This window comes from Cajanus cajan, chromosome 9 (genome assembly GCF_000230855.2).
Source record: "Cajanus cajan strain Asha chromosome 9, NIPB_CcT2T_4, whole genome shotgun sequence".
Lineage (NCBI taxonomy): Eukaryota > Viridiplantae > Streptophyta > Magnoliopsida > Fabales > Fabaceae > Cajanus > Cajanus cajan.
This window is the reverse complement of record NC_138525.1, coordinates 9,429,163-9,450,092: the sequence shown is the minus strand read 5'-3', so window position 1 is coordinate 9,450,092 and position 20,930 is coordinate 9,429,163. Positions and strand designations below refer to the sequence as shown.

Genomic DNA, 20,930 nt, shown 5'->3' with positions numbered 1-20,930 from the left:
TGCATAATAGATATTTTATCCACAAAATATATCAGTTAAAATATTAATAAATTATATTTTTTTATTTAAGATAAATAACTTATATTGACAAAAGATTAATTTTACTTTTTTTTTAATTTATTTGAAAAATATTAAATTTTAACTCACAAATAAATAAGATAAATAAAAAAATTAAATTTGATAAAAATTTAAAAATTCTTAAAATTGCTTATGTTGAAGAATAGTCTCTAAAAATATTTTCGTATAAAATAGTTGTTCGCATTTAATATATAAAAGTTAATAAATATTTATAAACATATCAACCCTTAGGGGTAGGGATGGCAATGGGGCCCCATGAGGGCGGGTAATAATAAATTTGCCCCCACTCCGCTGAATGAAAATTGGTCTCATACCCACCCCATATCCGCGCGGGTATTTATTAAGCGGGTATCCATGAATTTCTTGAATACCCACGGATATTTACGGATATCCATGGATATTTATAAAATTTTTAAGAAATTAAAAAAAATATATTACAAATAATTTGAATTTTATATTTTAATGTCATTGAAATATTAAAAATAAAAATTTAATGTTAATGTTGAACTTTTATTTAACGTTAATTTTGTTAAAATAATAATAAAAATTCAAGATAATCAATAACTTAAAATACATCAATCTCACAAGTTAAAGTCTCATCACAAAGCTACAATAATTCAATCTCATAATTTCAAATGAAAGTAAACAACTTAAAATACATAAATCTTATTGGTCCAATCAAAACTAGAAAATTAATCAAATTACATCCAACATAATTTTATAACATGCTTAACACATGTCGGTAACTTCATCAACCTCACTTTTGTAAGAAAATAAGATGAGAGAGTGTAGTTTTAGGGTTATGTGGTACAAGGATAATTAGGATATTTAAGAAATAATATTAAACGGGTACCCGCGGGTATGGATATCATCATACCCGCCCCCGCCCCATTTATAAACGGGTAAAAAATTATCTGTCCCCATTATTCTCGGGTACCCAATTAGCCTATCTATTTATTATCCGTAACGGATTTTATCCACAAATACCCGCGGGTGCGAGTATTTTTGTCATCCCTACTTAGGGGTGGAAAAATGGGTCAGTCCGGCAATGGCCTGTCAAAAATAGGCTGGCTCGCCAATAGAAAACAGGTTGGGATAGTTGACCCGTCCCGCCTAAGGACGGACTAGCGGGTCGGCGGGCCAGCCCGCATACCACAAAAAAATTACATAAAAGAAATTATGTTCAAATAAAAAAAATTTGCTACAAATAAATAAATATAACCATATAAAATTAAAAATGCATACATATTATACATAATATATGTTCAACAAAAGCAAATTATAAACTTATAACAAAATCAAATAGAAATTAGTCCACTTACACCGAAATCAAAACCAAATTATAAACTTGTAAATTACTAATAAACTAAATTTTTTATAGTCCACAAAACAAGTCCAAACACAATTAGTCAACTTTAACTTTCTATTTCAAAAATACTAAATTTGGCCTGGCGGGCTGGTGGGTTTGGCGGGTTGAAATATTGGACCGACCCGCCAATTTTTGGTGGGCCAATGGGCCGACCTGCGGGTCACAGCCCATTTTGTCATTCCTATCAACCTTTATATATTAAACACATACCTTTATCTTGTGTAAAAATATATTTAGAAAATTTTCTTCAATAAAAAAATTTATGGATTTTTTTATAACTTTTTTCTAATTTAACTTTTATTGATTATAATTATTATGAATTAAATGTTAACATTTTAAAATGATTTATCAATAAATAAAAATTTGCAACACAAATTATTTATCATGAATTTAAATATAATTTATATGTTTAAAATATTCATATATCTAAATTTTAAATATAATTTATATATTTAATTATAATGTATATATATATATATATATAATTTTAATTATATATAATAAACATTCATGTGCATTACATAAGGTAAAATACTAATAAACTATATTTTCAATTTAAGCTAAATAGCAAAACATTATTTTTAATTATTGATAACTTATTTTAAAATATTACATACTAATACATAGACAAATATGATAAATAAAAGGTTGAAATTGATAAGTAGTTAAAAATTCTAAAAGTACTTCCAATAAAACGCATAAGATGGCTGTATACGTTTAATATACAAGAATTGATGGTGGTTACTAAATTTTTTTGATTTTTTAAAATTATTTTTCAATATATGAGAGGTGTAATAGTCTATAAAATATGGAGTCTAAAAACAGTTGTTGAGTTATTCTCTTTATATATTATATATTATTTATTGTATGTCTATATTATTAATAAAGACAATATGTTTTTTTTATACACTTTTGTTGACCATTTTATCTTTATAACTTTCAAAACACTTTTTTCTATTTAATTTTTATCATACCTTCTAATTAACTAATAATCACATACCCTCTTATTAATTATCCAAAACTACTTAATCATTTTAATCACTTTATCATATTTAAATTAAATTATTTTTAGCATTTTTTATTTTTTATTTTTGAACAGAGTATATAAAAATATGAAATATCTTTTGCACAATAGTAGATATATAAAGAAAATTGAAGTAAAAATTAAATAAAAAATATCTTTTAATTTTGTGATATCTTTTTTCAGGATAAATTAAACTTTGAGCCATTTATCTTATTTTTAAGATTTATTTTAGTACTTGAAATTTTGAAATCCTCATTTTGATCTTTACCTTTTAAATTTAAGTCAATTTTTTTTTTAAATTAATAACCATTTTCAATTTTTAGACATAATTTTGAATATTTTTTTATTAATTCAAATTAATTTTACTCACATGAAAATTACTGATGTAATTAATGTTTAAGTAAAAAGAGTCATAAACATAATAAAAATTGCATAAAAATAAGTCTAAGAAACAATTAAAAAAATGATTTCAAATTATTTTAAATTATTGTGGGATATATTTTTTTATACTATTTTTATTATGTTTGTATCTCTTTTGAATTTAAACATTAATTAAATTTCATAATCTTCATATAAATAAATTCAATAAAACAAATTTGACGTTTTAAATTAGTCATGAAATAATTCAAAATCTTATCATAAAATTTAAAACTACCACTATTTCATAAGAAACATATCAGTTCAAATTTAAAAGATAAAAGATTAAAATAATTATTTAAAACTAAAGATTAAATTAAATTTGGAAAATAAAATAAAAGAAAATATGATTTAACTTATTTTTTAACACACTCTAATCTATAATATAAGATAATAACTGATATAAAAGAAAGTAAGATGATAAAATTATGTTACCATATCTTATATATAACGGTTAAATAAATATAAAAAGCAGTGTTTATCTTATCTCTTTTGTTATGATAATTACTATGGGGCGTGGTGGGTGAAATAAAATTTGTAGTATTTGAAAACAATGTACTAGAAAAGAGATGGACAAGACATGCTATATATTAATATTAAATTATTATGTGGCGTTGTCATTGTCATTTTAGATTCCAATCCTTTCTTCCTTTCCTTCAAATTCTAAATTCTAAATTCTAAATTCTATTCCATTTAGTATTTATTCTTTCTTGGTCGCACAACTTTCTTGTTTCCTCCAACCATTTTCTCTTTCTCTCTCTCTTTCTGCGATTCGCACACAATGGGTCTTTGGGATTCCTTCCTCAATTGGCTTCGCAGGTAAACCTCTTTTCTTCAATACTATTCCTTTTTCTAAAGTTTATTTTTTACTTTCCCCTATTTGATTGTGAAATTTAATCTTAACTGTTGGGATATGCCTTTGATTGAGATTGGGAAAGCATTAATAGCTGAGCTTAGGTTAATTAATTGATTTGCGGGTTCCGTTTAAGCTAAGCCCTTGAATGATTATGAGTTTGTGTTGTTTTGTTTTGTTTCAGCTTGTTTTTTAAACAGGAGATGGAACTTTCCCTTGTTGGCCTTCAGAATGCTGGCAAGACTTCTCTCGTCAATTCAATTGCTGTGAGTTCCTCTTCCTGCATTGCAAATTGCAATTTACTCAATTTTCAAACCCTCAAATTCAATTATGTTATAACTCTTATTGCTCTCGTGCCCCTGCTTTGGCCTTGTATTGATATTTGGTTTTGTTTACCTGCAGACTGGGGGATACAGTGAGGACATGATTCCAACGGTGTGTGTCTTTGTTTTTTTATTGAATGTGTGAAGACTGTGAGGGTGTTTTCCTTTTGTAATTGTATCTAATTGTTTGTGTTGAACTCAGGTTGGGTTCAACATGCGGAAGGTGACAAAGGGAAATGTCACCATAAAGCTTTGGGACCTTGGTGGACAGAGGAGGTTCCGAACCATGTGGGAGCGATACTGTCGCGGTGTCTCTGCCATTGTGTATTGTCTCTCTTTCTGACATATATTCAAACTTGCAAGCATATGCATATAGTATATATTCACACACATGCATGTCTTTCATTATGTTTTTTAAAGTTTTGGCTTTGGATCATAAGTTGCTGATAGTTAGACTAATAGGATATTTGAGTACAGATTTTAAGGATAATGATTTTTTTCTCTCAAAAGCTTGCTAAAGAATGATTATTCCTCCAAAATAAGTTTAGCTATGTACACACTGACTTGAGATTTTAGGTACCCACAATAACAGCGCTTGGTTTAATAGGTTTTTTCTTTACTATACTTTTTGCAACTTTTTAGACTTCAACGGGAAACTGTTTGCATTATACAATTTCATTATTGGAGGTGTGCTTTTTACTTGAGATACCCCATACCATTAGAGGGTTTTTTCTGGTTCCTTGGTGATGTCCATAAAGAATCAACAATTTAAATGAAGTCTTTATCCTTTACCTAAGGGTGCATTTGTTTCAAAATATAGTAAGTTGTTTTTTGGAATGTGATATATTTCCATGTTTGTTATATATATTTTTTTAAAAAAAATACCAAGCATTATTAATTCCCAGGTAAGACACAATTTTAAGCCTTGCTGTATTTATTTATTTCCATGTTGATGGATCATGGATGGCTATGTTGCTTTAAAAGTTTTCCATTCCTAAGCTATCTTGTCATCCGACCGCTGGGGTACAACCACTCCCACTTCTACCACATTCTTTAACCCATCATTTGAATTTTGAAAAACATTCCCGAAAACATTAAATGCTAGCCAAACACTCTTAAACATACGTTCCTGAATTGTCATAATAGTGAAACAAAGACCTGCTTAAGATCTTTTTAGCAGAAAAGGAAAATGTCAGTAAAGCCTACTCTTATAGTGATTACCTCTTGCAAGGACTAACTATCCTTTAAGTTTATTTAACCTATCAAGAGAAGACTTAGGGACAGTTTTGATTTAGATCTCTAATATGTAAGACCTCATGCAAATAGACTTTGTCATTTTAGCGTGGATTAGCTTTATTTCACCGCTACATATGCTTAAGCGGAATTTGATATGAGATGGAGGCATTAAGAACTGAACTCCTTGCTTCCACATGGAAGAGGCTCTAATGCCATATGATGTTTCAATCATCCTTGAAGTACTATCCATTAACAAAGGCACAGTGATGTTGTCATTTACACTGCTTAGGTCTCTAACAACCTATAATCCAGGATATTGACCCCAAAAGCATTTTGTATGCTGTTGTCTTCTTTCCTGTTTATGTTTCAATTTTCAAACACAAAGAATGGGAAACATGATGCTTGGTTTTATCAAAATCTGTTGTCTCTGCTTGTCTAATGGAACATTGATCATGCATGCTTCATCTCGTGGAGTTTATATAGCCCTCTCAAGTTATGGAAAGTGTTCTTTCTCCATGCTTTTGCACTTATGTTTCCTTTCATTGATGGATGCAAATACAGGTACGTTGTAGATGCTGCTGATAGAGACAGTGTTCCGATATCTCGAAGCGAGTTACATGACCTATTGACAAAACCTTCTTTGAGTGGGATTCCTTTGCTTGTTCTTGGAAACAAAATTGACAAGTCAGAAGCTCTTTCTAAGCAAGCATTGGTAGATCAGCTGTGAGTTCAGAGAATATAAGAAATTATTCCAGAAATCAATATTGTTACATTTTTTTTATTACTATTGAAATTTGCCTTGATGGCTTACGTATCTAATTAAACATTTGAATTTTCTCCTTGGTTGATTTTCAGAGGACTTGAGTCCATGAAAGACAGAGAGGTCTGCTGCTACATGATTTCATGCAAGGACTCCGTAAACATAGATGTGGTCATTGATTGGCTAATCAAACACTCAAGAACTGCAAATTGATCCTTGGTTTGACCAGTATTTCATTTTTGGTCAAAGATGCAAGGTGTTGAGGAAATTCCATCACGGTAGAATACATTTTCTTTAATTTTAGTTGTGGTTTTCAAGTTTGTTTGTACAGTGATCAAACCAGGTCAAATCTTCCAGGCAATGTTCTTATGTACAATTTTTAAATTTTTTTTTTTTTTATGCTTTCTACTTTTAATAAAATACAAGTCCAGCAACTTTATTTGTCTGAAAAATTGAATGCTATTGTGTTCCATATAGGGGGAGAAAAGATTTTATTTGATGAATGCTTCCCAAATAAAATTTATTCACCATTTGAAAGTGTACCAACACTTGGAATTTGAAAGTAGCAAATGCTTTAAATATTTCTCGGTAATCAATTTGATATATACAAGAAGACAGCCACTACTTAGAATAGTATGTGATTTTTTGGTAATTTTCATTATCTATTTTTTATAACTAACAAGTTATCTTGCGGGCGTGCTTGTATTGCCTTTTTAAAACATGAGAAATGACCTGTTTCTTTTTTTTTTCTTTTCACAACAGTAAAAATAACCATTAGATCACTTGAGTTCAACAATGAATCTTTGGAAAATTGAACAGGCACAAATAATGTGATGTACAAGTTCAACTAGGGTTTGTCTCTCTAAAATGATATTTAAAAGATGGAAATATTTGAGCAAAATAATATTTTTTTTTACCAATTTAAGTATAAATACCATATAGAAAATACCTAATATAAAATGTCAGTTTTCTTTAAGAAAACTGATGATGCCTACTTGTTAGGCATCAATAGCTTTTATCATTATATTTAAATATATAAATAATAATATAATATTTACAAATTTTTAAATATTAAATTTAGAAACATAATAAAGTATTATAAGTAATAATTGTAAAAATGTTTGCACATCATAAGTTTTATATTGCAGTTTAAAAAATGCGAGTAGCAAAATATTTCTATTTTTTAGTTTATTTAAAATATCCCGATAGTGATGTTTGAATTTTTGTTGCATATTAATTGTTAAAAAGCGATAACAATGACGTTGCAATATTCACGTGATCTTGTGCATTGTTTACATAGGTGCCATTAGTTAGTGCCGTGCAAAATATTTAAATCAATCACAAGGGATTCATAAACAAACTATTCATAAACTATTCGTTATCGATTTGATTTATATTAAAAAATTTGATTTATTTAAAGAAAAAATTCAAATTGATTTATTTTGGAAAACTGGTGTGATTACCTAATATATTTTTATAAACTGAACGGATTCTATCTGCTTTTTTAAAAAAATTAATTCATATATAAGTAAAAAGTGATTAACTATATTACACTAATCTAATTTTAAAATATTTAATCAATATTTAAAAAAAAAATCAAATCAATTAATTTTACAAAAAATGAATCGGTTAATTGATTCACTTTTATAAAATGGATCAGTTCAATTTAGTATGGATTTTTCAAGAATCTAATTCATGAATACTCCTAATATTAAGGTTGTTTATTTTCTTAATGTGTAGAAAAAAAACTTTGCAAGATTTTTTGTGTGAATAATAGTTTTGTTGAATTGGCATAATTTGGTACATTGATTTTGTCAATGCGATTTGGGTTGCTCCTTTGCCTAACACGAGACAAGACAATGTAGGATTCTTATGTGTGAATAGTGACATTGCAATATTTAGTATAATCTCGTTTGTCTATTTCATGGTGCAATTTGGACTATAACTCTTTTCTTAGCATGTGGGACAAATTTTACTGGATTCCTGCCATGTAAATAGTAGTAACACAATATCCTTGTGCAATCTCGTGCATTGATTTTGTGGATACCATTAAGGTCGTCCCTTTCGTTAATGCTTAGGAAAAACGTTAATGCTTAGGAAAAACTTGTGCGAGAGTCTTGATGCGTGAAATATAGTTTTGTAAGAATTGGTGTGATTCTATGCATTGATTTTGTGGGTACCATTAAGGTTGTACCTTTTGCTAACGCTTAGGAAAAACCTCACCAAGAGTAATTGATGTATGAGTAGTAGTTTTGTAAAAATTAGTGTGATTTGATGCATTGATTGTGGATGCAATTTGGGCTTCTCATTTTCTTGACATGTGGGACAAAACTCTACTAAATTCTTGATGTATGAACAATTAAATCACAACATCTTGTGCGATCTCGTTCATTGATTTTGTAGATGCTATCAAAGTTGTTTCTTTTGCTAACATGTAGAACAAGTTTCTTGGACAATAAATTTCAAATCAAATAGTTCATTCTTTATTTCATGTCATTCAATAGTTACAATAACAGGTTCTCAAAATTAAAAACCTGAAATATATGACATTCCATTATAAGCTAAATGTAGTACCTTGTAAATATCATCTTTATCAATTCTTGTTTTTATGTTGAAATCCTTCTTACTACAATGGCAAAGATGTCAAGAAAAAAGACATATATGTGAAGGAACATGCACACATATGCATGTGCATGTATAATTTACTTGCATATTTGTGGTGTTTGTGCACCTGACATAATTAATTTATTCAATACCATGAATTTGCCATGGCAAAGATTTGTCAAGAAGGAGCACGTGTAAGAATGAATAAGTATCTAGATGTGTGTGCATGAATCATACATATTTATTTTTGTGTGGGTGTATGCGTGCAAACAAGTGTGAAATGTGACACCCTCTATCCCAACATGTACATTGTAATAAATCTTTTCAGTTACAGTAAAAGGGTTCACATAAGAAACTTCAACAACTACACTAATTGAAATATCAAACATAAAACACAAGATTCTTTACAAATTGTTTTCAAAATAATATTACAGTACCAAATTCACATAAATATTTCATCCTAAAAATCCTTTGCCCCGATGTCACAATATCAGAGTATTTCCCAAAATAAAACAGTTGGCATTCTAGATGCCACTCGTAGCCGGATCTTCTCCACCTAAAATATCCACAATTTATACGGTGAGAAAAGAAGATATCTATATGCAAAGTACATCCAAACACACCATGTTAAAATCTCATCATATTTCTTTATTTAATAAATTATTTACGATCATGTATCATAGTTTATCAATTCATCATAATCCACTTAGATTTTATAATTAACAAAATCATTTATACCTTTTCTCATTCACATCATTAAAACAATTATTTCACTATTCATAACTCATGTCAATCTCAACATCATCAATAATTCATGCCAATCTCAACAATTAACACTATGTCAAGACCTCGCCACATCTGACACAAGTGATACGGGTTAATTGCCTCACTCAACCCACACCAGACCAGGGTCATGCCCTCCCTGTAGCATCACTTACCCAGGGGCCATGCCATCCCTAATCATTTGGTGTGAGGAAACACAATCACATTACAATCAATACAATCTCTTGCAATTAACCCTATGCCAGGGCTGCCATAAACGACATAAATGGTGGTGTTAACTGTCTTACTCATCCCACACCATGCTAGGGTCACGCCCTCCCTGTAGCACCACTTACCCAGGGGCCGTGCCGTCCCTAGTCATCGATGTGAGACACCACAATCACAATCAAAATCACATTCATACATCCTTTCATCTTATAACTCAAATTCATATCACGTACGCAATTCCATATCACATAGATAACAGATAAGCTCAATATAATAGGGTTTACATACCCCTCAAGCAATTCACATCAATATCATTAATTCTTAACAAGTAATATAACAATAACTTTCATTAATATAATAATCAATAGAATAATTAATATAAACAGTAAAACCCCTCATTATTCCAAAATCTAGCTCACCGCATTTTCCTTACAATTCATTCTTCTTCACAGATCATCATTCCTACACTTAGGCATATTTATAAACCTCAACACAGATAATTTTAATAGAACCAATAATTCTCCAAATCAAATAATTGTAAAATCAATCATAATCCTAAGGAATTCTTCCTCTACCCAATTCCCTCATGTACTATACATATAAATAATCCCCTTTTCCCTCGTACCTGGATAAATAGGAACTCAGGCAGAACCTCCTCCTCTTTTTCTTAAACCGGACCGTAACTAGAGTAGAACCTCCTCTATCTTCCTCCTCCTTTCTCTCCTTAGGCAGAACCTCCTCTACTGGATTCTTCTTCTTCTCTCTCCCCTTTTCCTTCCCCTCCTCTCTCTCTTTCTCCCTTTCTCTCTCTTCTTTCTCTCTCTAGGACCTCTTCTCCAAGTTATGAATTTCCAAATACCCTAGGGCCCTATTTATAGAAATTTTGAAGTTACTATGCACTATGCACTATTCATTAAAATAATATTATAAGTTACTATGCACTATTCATTAAAATATTAAAATTAATTAAAAAATTGAAACTTGCTTCCCTCGTGGTTTCCTTAGCAGCCATTTACTATTCACGTATACGTATACGTGAATAGTAAAATACGTATATGTAAATAGTAAAAATACGTATACATAAATAGTAAAATACGTATACGTAAATAGTAAAAATACGTATACATAAATAGTAAAATACGTATACGTAAATAGTAAAATACGTATAAAAATATGATAATCCTTCTAATAATCCCAATACATAAGAATAAAATTTTTGGGATGTTACATGAAAGAAATAATTCATACATTACTATGAATTATAGCTATGAAAAAGCAATGACTTATCCAAAACATACTAAATCATAAAGTTCAAAATCATTTACCACACCATAACTAGATGTCTTCCATCTTGGTTCGTAAATGCGATTAACAAATATACAAAGTAATTGATTAGAAAATATCAATATTTTTTATGCACAAGTGCTTATTTGTTTAAAGTTGTGAATATCAATTTTAGGTGCATAAACAACATAGATCGATTAGGAACAATGTGAGGTACATTACTAGGAGGGATATTGTTATTACCACAAACAGGCTACTAGTGTCATATGTTTATATTATGTTGTGTTTGAATACATATCGACATAATTAAAAAAATCTATGTGGACATAAACATAGACAATTAAGACATGCAAACATAAATATCTATAAGCTTGAAAGACATTGTTTTCACATGTTCGTTCATTTAGAATGATTGTCCATGTTTGGTTACTTTGTTAAGTAATTGAGTTGAATGTTTCTTTGACATCAATTCTAATAGCTTGAATATCATATTTGTGAACAAAACAAAAGGTTATATCTAGAAACAAATGTAAGTTGAGTCATACGAGGGCCTTGTCCTCTCCTTATTTTTTATTTTTTTAACAATTATAAAGTTATTTATTTAACATTTTAAATAGTAAAATATTATTTTCTTTATTCTTTTTCTACCTCTTAAATGTCTTTCTCTAACTTGTACCATTACTAGCACCTAGTGCACAATCCATGTTCCAACTATCAACCTATTTCATTCAAATTGGTAATTACTTATAGGCTCCAAGAATATTTCACAATGATGTAAAGTGTGTTTGAAAATCACTTGAGTTAAATTCAACTAAAATTAAGAAGAAGAAGAAGAAATTATAACCGCAAACCTTTTCTTTTATTTACATAAGAACATATATTTTTTTCGTTAAACGAAATTTTAAACGCATCCAAACGTATACGTAACAATTGAATTCATATTTTGATGCAAAATTGCAACACACCAACGTAGGCCTTAGCCTTGAAATCGATAATCATGATTTTACTTCCTTTTTTTTCCATCATAATAATAGAATTTAGGGAATCAATTGTCACGTTCTATTATTGTTAAGGATTGCAAATTGCAATAAAAAATTCAAGGCACACACTTTTGTGTCATTTGTCATATTTTTATTTTATTTTCTCTAATTATATAATAAAAAAATTGAAAATAAAAAATAAATAAAGTTCATTTTATTATTTAATCAAGTTTATATATATAAATTGGGATAAATATTTAATCTAAGATATTTATGATTAGAAAAATATCCGTCGAATTATCTTTTAAATGAAAATTTTAATAATAAAAATATAATTAATATATATAAATTGTATCCTATTTTTTAAAATATAAATACATAAAATTATATTTATTAAATAAGAGGTCTCCAAAATAATAATTTTATTTTTGCATGAAAAAGTAAATGTAAAAACAAATAATGTTATTATATAATTATATTAATATCTTTACATTTGTCATCTTTTATGAGGAAACAAATTACAAATTTACAATTGATGTATTCTTTAAAGGTAAAAATTTTGAAATTCAAACATAATAAAAAATCATTCAGTTCAGATTAATCGATTACATTTTGTATTTTGATAAACTATTAATATATTTAAGGTTCTTGTAACAAATAAGCAGAATATTTTCATTTAAAATTTAATGAGTGTATAATGTTCCTGACATTACACTCCCAACCTCCTCCACTAGAATCTTAACACTTATATGTGATGCTACTAAAATAACATGTCTAGAAGCATGTGGTGAAGTATTTGATTTCACTTAACTAAGATCATCACTTGGCAAACTAACTGAAACAATTCAGTCTCAACAAATCAAAATTGCATCAGAAGCGAAAGCAAGTCACGTTTCACTTTTATGATTTATCTGTCTTTTCTTCTCGGATGACCATAATTTTAGATTAAAAGTTGGAAAGCATAATTCTTTACAACTAAGTTTCAACAAACTGAAGTTGAATCAAAAAGCAAAAGAAGCATAATAAAACATTTTCGAATGCAACTAAATGTACTTTTTCTTTGGCAGTGGTAAATATTTAAAAGAATAAATGCTCTCTTTCTCACTCAAAAAGGTGTGCAACAAAGAATATATGTCAATTTCCAAGATCAAGAACAAATGCCTTAAAAGGAAACCACTTGACACAAAATTTTCTATGTCAATCTTGATCTGAGGCCATGTATTTGAAGACACAAGGCATATATAGAAAAGAGCCAAAGCAGAATAGGATGAGTAACTAATAAATAAATTTCTATATTTCAAATTTTAAAAATATTTAATATTTTAAAATTATTGTACAGAATAATCATATAAATATTTTAAAATAAAGCAAGCAATTCTGCTTTAAAATATATATTTTTTAATTAGTATACTAAAGACTTCTCTTAATCGACTATTATTTGTGAAGCATGAATTTTGACACAGACATTAAACATGATATTGAGACAACTATTATCTAAAATATAGGATATCAGGATACCACATAAACACATGCACACAGAAAAAATAGACTTTAATACATTAAATAGGAGTAACGTAATAAAATCATTAAATTGATAATATATTTTTTTCTACGATGGCAAATTTAAAGAAGGTGGTACTTTTTTTCATAATTAAAAAGGTGAATATTTTTAATACTTCTAGCGTGTTCATTCTTAAGTAATGACAACTCAAGTAATCGAATTATTATTAGAAATATCTCAATGTTAAATATATATATATATATATATATATATATATATGTATATATCTAATACTTTGAATAACAAAGACCTTATCTATATTATTTCAATCTCATCACTATATAATTTTAGTTTTTATTTTGACTTGGTATATAATTATTCATATCTTTTCAAAAATCCGAGTTATTTAATTATGCAGTGATAATGTCATTTCCAGAGGATCATTCCTCTAATCGGAGGCACTTGACTTAGGCTGCTTTTAGATAATTTTTCATAAAGAATACGGTAATAATATGATTTTCTTTAGGGATTGATTTATAGATCAACAATGATTATACTTAACTTTATCTTAATTCAAAAATTACACATGTAATCCTTATTCTATATTACTTTTACGTGTTTACATCCATCATTTCTAAAAATTACACGCGTTTTCGTATTTTCATGTACAAACTGTACACGTGATATCATTGGACAAGTATTATGTCTAAATCATGTAATGATCTTAGTATAATTGTCACTATTTTTAAGGCAGGTCACATTATCTGTCCTTTTTATTTATAATTTTGGTACTTTTCTTAACTTACAAGAAAAGCAGTAAAAAAACATTTTTTTTCTCTTTCAAATTTTATGCTTTTTGAAGAAAAAATCTTCATCTTAAACATTTTAATTGAAAAAATGTAATTTAAAAAAAAAAGAAAAAAAAAGACAAACTGACCTAAGATGATTAGCAACTTCTAGTTCAGTTATTGGCAAACTATTGGCCGGACTAATAAGACCTTGCCTCATTGCTATTAAAAAAAAAAAAAAAAAAAAAAAAGAAGATACATCCCAATAAAACTTAGAATAGGAGGGAGAAGCATCAATGAAGATATCCAAACAAGTTATTCACAATTCACGCATATTCTTGTAAAAATGAAAATAAATAAACGTGTTTTCAGGAATATAATGAAGTAGTAAATAAAGTGGGGAATAGAAACTCCCAACCCCAAGACTTAGAATAACAAAAGGGACTAAGGAAAAGAAGGTAGTAAGAGTGTAAGACAATGGACATACACAGCTGGTTTCTATAATCCCTCAATGAATAAACAAACAAACAACACTTGTATAATATGCATGCCAAAAACAGGCTAATGATGAAATAATGAGGTCTTTCTTCAATTCTATATTCAAGCATGTGACACACCCGAGTCAACAGAGTAGTACTGTTGGGAAAATCCGTTATCTGCATCTTTAAAACCTTGATTCTTCCCTTCCTCTTTCTCTAAACTAGGAAGACAAATTTCCCCAATCTTGCTTGCCACCTCCTCCATTGAAGGTCTCTTGTCAGGATATTGAGCACAACATTCAAGGGCAAGCTGCAAGAGCTTGACCATTTCCTCCTCAACACTCTGGTACCTCAGGAGCTCCATGTCAAATACTTCAGTGTTCCACTCATCTTGAACCACAGATTGAACCCATCTTGGGAGGTCCACCCCTTCTTCATTCAATGAAGAATGAGTGGGAGCCTTCCCAGTAAGAAGCTCCAAAAGCATGATACCAAAGCTATAGACATCAGCTTTTTGAGATACTTTGCGCGCATCAGTGACCTCTGGCGCCCGGTAACCAAAAACACGGTTAGGTGTAGAGGTTGGGAGAGCAAGGTAGGCAAGGCCAAAGTCAGAGACACGAGCTTCAAAGGATTTGGTGAGAAGGATATTCGATGACTTGATGTTTCCATGTGAGGATGTTGGGCCATGTGAATGAAGGTATGCAATCCCACGAGCAGCGCCAAGAGCAATGGCAGACCTTGTTTCCCAATTTAGCGGAGTCCTCCCCACCCCACCATTTGCTATAGCAACAAAAACAGAATGATGCATTAGATAAAAATGTCAGATCATAATTCATACGGTGCCAGACTTTATACCATCCAAGTCAAAATCCTTTTTTTTTTCGCATCCCAGTTCAAAATCATTGCAAATGCAGCCTACATTTGAATTCCTTAAATATAGAATCTTATGCCACATTCACCAATTAAATATTTAACATGCAAGAAGTAAATCCTAGAACCTTATGCTGTCAACATTACTTCAAGGGAAAACATTTACTAACAAGAAATAATTCCTTGGTCCAGACTTCACTCTGGATGCATTGGCATCCATTACCAAACTAGAAAATCATAATCAAACATCAATTTTGCCACTAAACCGAGAAAAGAAAACCAAAATCCGACAGGCAGAAGATGTGATGAAATGGAGCCACACTCTAGACAAGACAGTTAGCAGAACATAAAACCAGGCCATGACAGTACATTACAAAACTGAACGAGCAACACCGCCAACACCAAAAGCATCTAGAAACATAAAAACAACAAGTAGCCACCTAAAGAGCAAACACTGAGTGGACACAAGAACAGCCACAATCATTCACTCACCTGATCTAGAAACAAAAGCAAGCCATAGCACCAAGACAGTACACTATTGTCCAAAACCAAAGGCATGAAAGAGGGTAGTAGTATCCTACCATGTAAGAGAGCAGATAAGCTTCCCATGGGCATGTAATCATACACAACAAGCTTCTCATCCCTGCTAAAGTAATAACCCCTAAGTGGGACCAAGTTTTGATGAACCATCTTCCCCACTTGCTCAATCCTCTCCCTGAATTCCCTCTCCGTTGCAGTAACATCCTTCAACCTCTTCACCGCCACACTCACCCCCATCTCCAATGTCGCCTTGTAAGTCGTTCCAAAAGTCCCCTTCCCCAAAACTTCCGCAGAAGCCCTCAACAACTCATCCAAACTGAACACCCTATTCACATTCCCAAAAAACACCAAACTCTTGTCTCCACTCCGAACCTCACTCTTCTCCACCGAACCCGCCACGGCCGAACCTGAATTCCCAGCCTCACCACCACTCCGAACCTCACTCTTTTCACCTTCTACAACACGCTTCCCAGGTGGAGCGGTTTCATTGTAACTCTTCTGGCTCCTTTTTCTACACAAGAAAAAGAAAAGGAGCAGAATCAAAAGCACACCGAAGACAGAACCGATTACAATCCCCGCAATGGCACCGCCGGAGAGCTTGTTGCTTTTCTCTCCGGTTCCGGGGCAGAGCTGCAGAGGCTCCCCGCAGAGTGAGTTTCCGAGAAACGCGGTTTGGTCCAAACGCGAAAAACGCTCGGGAATGGGACCGGATAAGGAATTGAAAGACACGTTGAACTGATACAACGGTGGAACGCTTAGGTCAGGGATGGAGCCAGTGAAATTGTTGCGCTCTAGATAAAGAGTGGCCAAGCGAGTGAGCGAGTTGAATTTGGGCGAAATCTCGCCGCTGAAATTGTTGTGACCCAAATTCAGCCTGACGAGGTTCTGCAAGGCGAAGACGGAATCGGGAACTTGGCCGGAGAAGAAGTTCCCCTGCAAGTAGAGGTTGCGAAGCGCTTTCAAACCGGCGAAATCCGCGGGGATTGGTCCGGTTAGCGCGTTGAACCGGAGAGAGAGTGTCTGCAGTTGGGTGAGGTTTCCCAAACCGGAGGGGAGCGAACCGGTGAGGCCCATAGCGGGGAGGCGCACCAGGGTTACTCTCCCACCGGTGCAAACCACGCCTGTCCAGGAACAAGGACTCGTTTGGCTGGCGTTCCATAAGAGCGTGCGTCCCCTCACCGCGCTTCTCAGAGCCAACAACCCTGCTCTGTCCGAAGCTAGATCCGAACCTGCAATGGCGAACGCCCACGCCAGAACCGTGAGGAGGATCGCTTGTCTGACCCGCGCGGACTTCATTTCGCTTGTACGAGGAAGTCTCTGTCTTGTCTTGTGTTGGGTTCGGTTAGGGAATTGGCGCCATGGAGCGAGGTTCGGTTGCGCTGTGGTGAGAAAATAAAAAATAAAAAATAAAAGGATACGGGTGCGGAGAGTGGTGTGGTGGGTGTCACGTATTAATATTATAGCAAAACCTCTTCTGCTGTGAGGTTGGAGAAAGGGAAATAGAGAAGAATATAACTCGCTTTTTGGAGGAAAGTGTTAGCCTACGTTCAGGTGCAGGGAACGCCGAGTGTGTCGCGCTGGATTAAAAGAATTGAGGGAAGGTTCGGTGTGGGGCCCACGTGTTGGAGTGGTCCAGTTAAGAAATTAAAATGGCTCTGATTCGTAGCGTCACCTCCGAGCTGGATCCTCTGCTCTCCAAATATATTTATTTATTTTATGCATGCCACTGTCTCCTTATTTATTTTACTTTATAACTTTAAAGCTATTTACAAAATGGAAACTATCACTTTTTTTTTTTTTTTTGGCTGTTTGACTAACTGTTAGGGTAGTGTAATTTGTTTTAGTACAGAGCAGGCACGTGTACCCTTCATGACACACATGCATGTCCTTTCACGAAACTTAAATTTTCAAGGAAATTTAATGTTTAATGTTTATTTTTATTAAATTAAATTAATTTTTCAAATGACAACGCCGTTCCTACACTCCCTACTCCCTACTCAATTACATCTTCTTTCTTACTATTTATCATTTTTTTTCTCCTCTATTTCTCTAAATGCTTATTTATTAATTATTAGTAAATATATTAAATCAGAGATACAAATAATCGTAAAATTATGTTAAAATAATTATATTGACTACTTTATATATGCTTTTGTATTTATTGATTATTAAAAAATGTTTAATTTGATTTTTTTTTTTAAATTTTCTATTTTATAAATTACTTTTAGATTTTGACTAATGCGTATTTTAGTAATTTTTATGTCCAAATCATTTTTTAAAAGTAAATGTTCGTAAATAAAAGTTTACATGTGATGCAATTAAATTGCTTTATTTAAATAAAGAAATCAGAAAAAAAAAATTTAACTAAAAAATTTTGAAATGTGTTTGTGGGACAAAATCCCAGTTACTAACCCTTTCCTTTTCGCCTCTTGTAACGGACCATTTTCCTTTCAAGTTTCAACATTTTGTTTATTTTTTTTTTATATGTTCTTCGATGAACGTGGTACTTTTATTTTATATTTTTTACTGCCGATTTCTACGATTCCCCTTTCGTTTCATTGAAAAGGTTAAAGACGTTTTCGCTACCAATCTATATCACATACATTAACAAATTAACTAGCAATCTTTTTTTTTCCCCCTCCTTCTCCACCTCATAATTATGAGATTAATATTTCATCAAAGATGATAAAAAAAAATATTAGAATAGCATATTTGCATTTATTATTAAGTTTTATTTTAAATTGATTAAAAATATTCAAAACAAAAAATAAATAAATCAAATTTTCTTTTCACTTTTTATTATTATTTACATTTGTATGGTTTACATGAGAATTTTACTCAGGCGGCAACAAGAAATCTATTCAAATATTTTGCATTTATACTACGTTAAAGAACATATAATAAAAAAAAATATTATAATCACATAAGAGACTAATTTCTTTCACACTGTTACAATCCTTTTCTTTAAAAAAAAAAGCTTTTTTTATATTCTGAAATTGCTCATAAATAATTCTTCATAAAGTCTTTTATTTATTTTACTTTAAAAGAACTAATTTTTTATTTTGTCTTTTTTATATTTTAATATAATAAATGTTATTCGGTATTTTTTATTTTTTATTTTAATATATGTACATAATAGGTAAGACACACAAACCAAAAAAAGAACTTAGGTAAGAAACAATTAATTAAAAACTAATAAATATGTAGAAAGTGATAACTACTTAATTCTTATCATTGAAGTACAAAGAATAATTAATGATTGGACGGACACCGGTAAGAAATTTAAGTAGAGATTCTTCATTCTTAATGTACTGAAAAACTACTTATACAGTTAGATCCCAAGTATCCTACTTATGCCAGACTTATAGATAAAATAAACTACGTCAATAAGTTATGCTAATTTTTCTTATAATAACAACAACAACGACATAATACCAATAGTTTGTGTACCTGCCTGAGGGTACACTCGTAATCTTCAGGGGAATATGAGGACCGAACGAGAGTTTCAGGTGGATTCTTCGGAGGGGGAGGTACCTGCAAAAGATACTCTGACGCTTAAGTCAGTGTGAGCACGATTTTCTAGGGTAATAAATGAACAGTGACATACCTTGTTATGTGTGACCTATTTATAGCATCTGACATGGGCCTGAGCGTGATGGGCCCTCTCAGATATTTACCAAATTAGGTAATACGGTACTAATTGGTCGTTAGGCTTTAATCATGTACTTACCTTTCTTGATTGTGATTACCGTTATGACTTGCTTAACCCTTCGGCAAGAGGCCGAGCCGGCTATTCAATACTAGTCGGAACAGCAAATGACCGAACCGTCTAGTCCGTATACGGCAGCCTGTATACTTCCGGTATGATCTATGTCGGAACGGTACTTGACCGAGCCGACTCGATGAGTGATGATGGTCCATATTGGCATTAACCAGACTGATGTCGGTTCTCGGCCTCATGCCGAGCCGACGTTGATGGTGATGCTTGTACGTGGCTATGCATGAGTGTCTGACGAAATGGCACGTGTTGGCCCACGTGACCGATACGGTCTCTCCGGTACAGTTTGCATGACAGAAAAAAAAAATATTACACAAATCAAGTAATAGATAGATGGAGAGAGAGAAAAATTTGTTAATAACAAATGTAAACTCAAAAATCTACACAAAATCTTATACTTTTAATAACTTTACATATAATAGAAATTTAATTGATTTAACTGTTAAATTATATAACATTATACTCAAAATCATATATATCAAATTTTACATGATTTTATCTTTTTAAATATATTATCAAAAATAGATATTTATACATATTGTAAATATTATATTATACGTTAAAATAAAATAATATGATAAATTACTAAATAATTTTGAAATTATGTGAAATTTGATATACATGATTTAAAATATTATAACGATTTAACAAGTCACTACACCTTGTATATAACATAGTTACTATGCTGTAGAATACATAAAATAGCCAACTAAACTAAGGTTTCATCCAACAACACCTTGATATTCATGTAACATATATATATATATATATATATATATATATATATATATATATATATATATAATACACACTATTGTATACAAAATAACCTTATTATTGGTCAAAACGTCTCTATACAACAATACTACATTAGGATAGTATACTCAAAACAAGTTATCTCCAACATGACTATCCACCAACAAGTTAAGTCATCCAAACTATTTTGTCATGTTCTCATACTAAATATGATTATTACAATCCAAGAACAAATAAAAGAAAAGGACAAGCTTACGAAAAAATCATCATACCAACAAGTAATGAGATTACAATTTA

The 20,930-nt window shown here is 31.1% G+C and overlaps 2 protein-coding genes and 1 long non-coding RNA gene across 3 annotated transcripts; 1 reads left to right on the top strand and 2 right to left on the bottom strand.

The window, feature by feature from the left end:
* Positions 1–3,548: 3,548 nt before the first annotated feature.
* LOC109818551 (ADP-ribosylation factor-like protein 8c) lies at positions 3,549–6,532 on the top strand. The gene is made up of 6 exons (XM_020384047.3): positions 3,549–3,707; positions 3,926–4,007; positions 4,144–4,176; positions 4,267–4,388; positions 5,862–6,023; positions 6,156–6,532. The coding sequence occupies exons 1-6, from the start codon at positions 3,670–3,672 to the stop codon at positions 6,271–6,273; spliced, it is 555 nt and encodes a 184-aa protein (XP_020239636.1). The 5' UTR covers positions 3,549–3,669; the 3' UTR covers positions 6,274–6,532.
* Positions 6,533–9,047: 2,515 nt separating this feature from the next.
* Positions 9,048–10,878, bottom strand: LOC145951806 (uncharacterized). Its single transcript, XR_014429741.1, has 2 exons — positions 10,280–10,878; positions 9,048–9,220 (listed from the first exon to the last, which is right to left on the bottom strand). It is a non-coding gene; the product is annotated as an uncharacterized LOC145951806 (long non-coding RNA).
* A 3,634-nt stretch (positions 10,879–14,512) lies between these two features.
* LOC109818550 (Leucine-rich repeat protein kinase family protein) lies at positions 14,513–17,637 on the bottom strand. Its single transcript, XM_020384044.3, has 2 exons — positions 16,141–17,637; positions 14,513–15,469 (listed from the first exon to the last, which is right to left on the bottom strand). Exons 1-2 carry the CDS (start codon positions 17,393–17,395, stop codon positions 14,808–14,810), a joined length of 1,917 nt encoding a protein of 638 aa, XP_020239633.1. The 5' UTR covers positions 17,396–17,637; the 3' UTR covers positions 14,513–14,807.
* Positions 17,638–20,930: the final 3,293 nt, after the last annotated feature.

Coding starts and splice junctions, on each gene's coding strand:
- LOC109818551 (XM_020384047.3), top strand. CDS start 3,670: ATGGGTCTTTGGGATTCCTTCCTCAATTGGCTTCGCAG. Junction 4,008..4,143: donor CTCTCGTCAATTCAATTGCT/GTGAGTTCCTCT, acceptor GTTTACCTGCAG/ACTGGGGGATACAGTGAGGA. Junction 4,389..5,861: donor CGCGGTGTCTCTGCCATTGT/GTATTGTCTCTC, acceptor ATGCAAATACAG/GTACGTTGTAGATGCTGCTG.
- LOC109818550 (XM_020384044.3), bottom strand. CDS start 17,395: ATGAAGTCCGCGCGGGTCAGACAAGCGATCCTCCTCACGGTTCTGGCG. Junction 15,470..16,140: donor CTTATCTGCTCTCTTACATG/GTAGGATACTAC, acceptor TTGTTGCTATAG/CAAATGGTGGGGTGGGGAGG.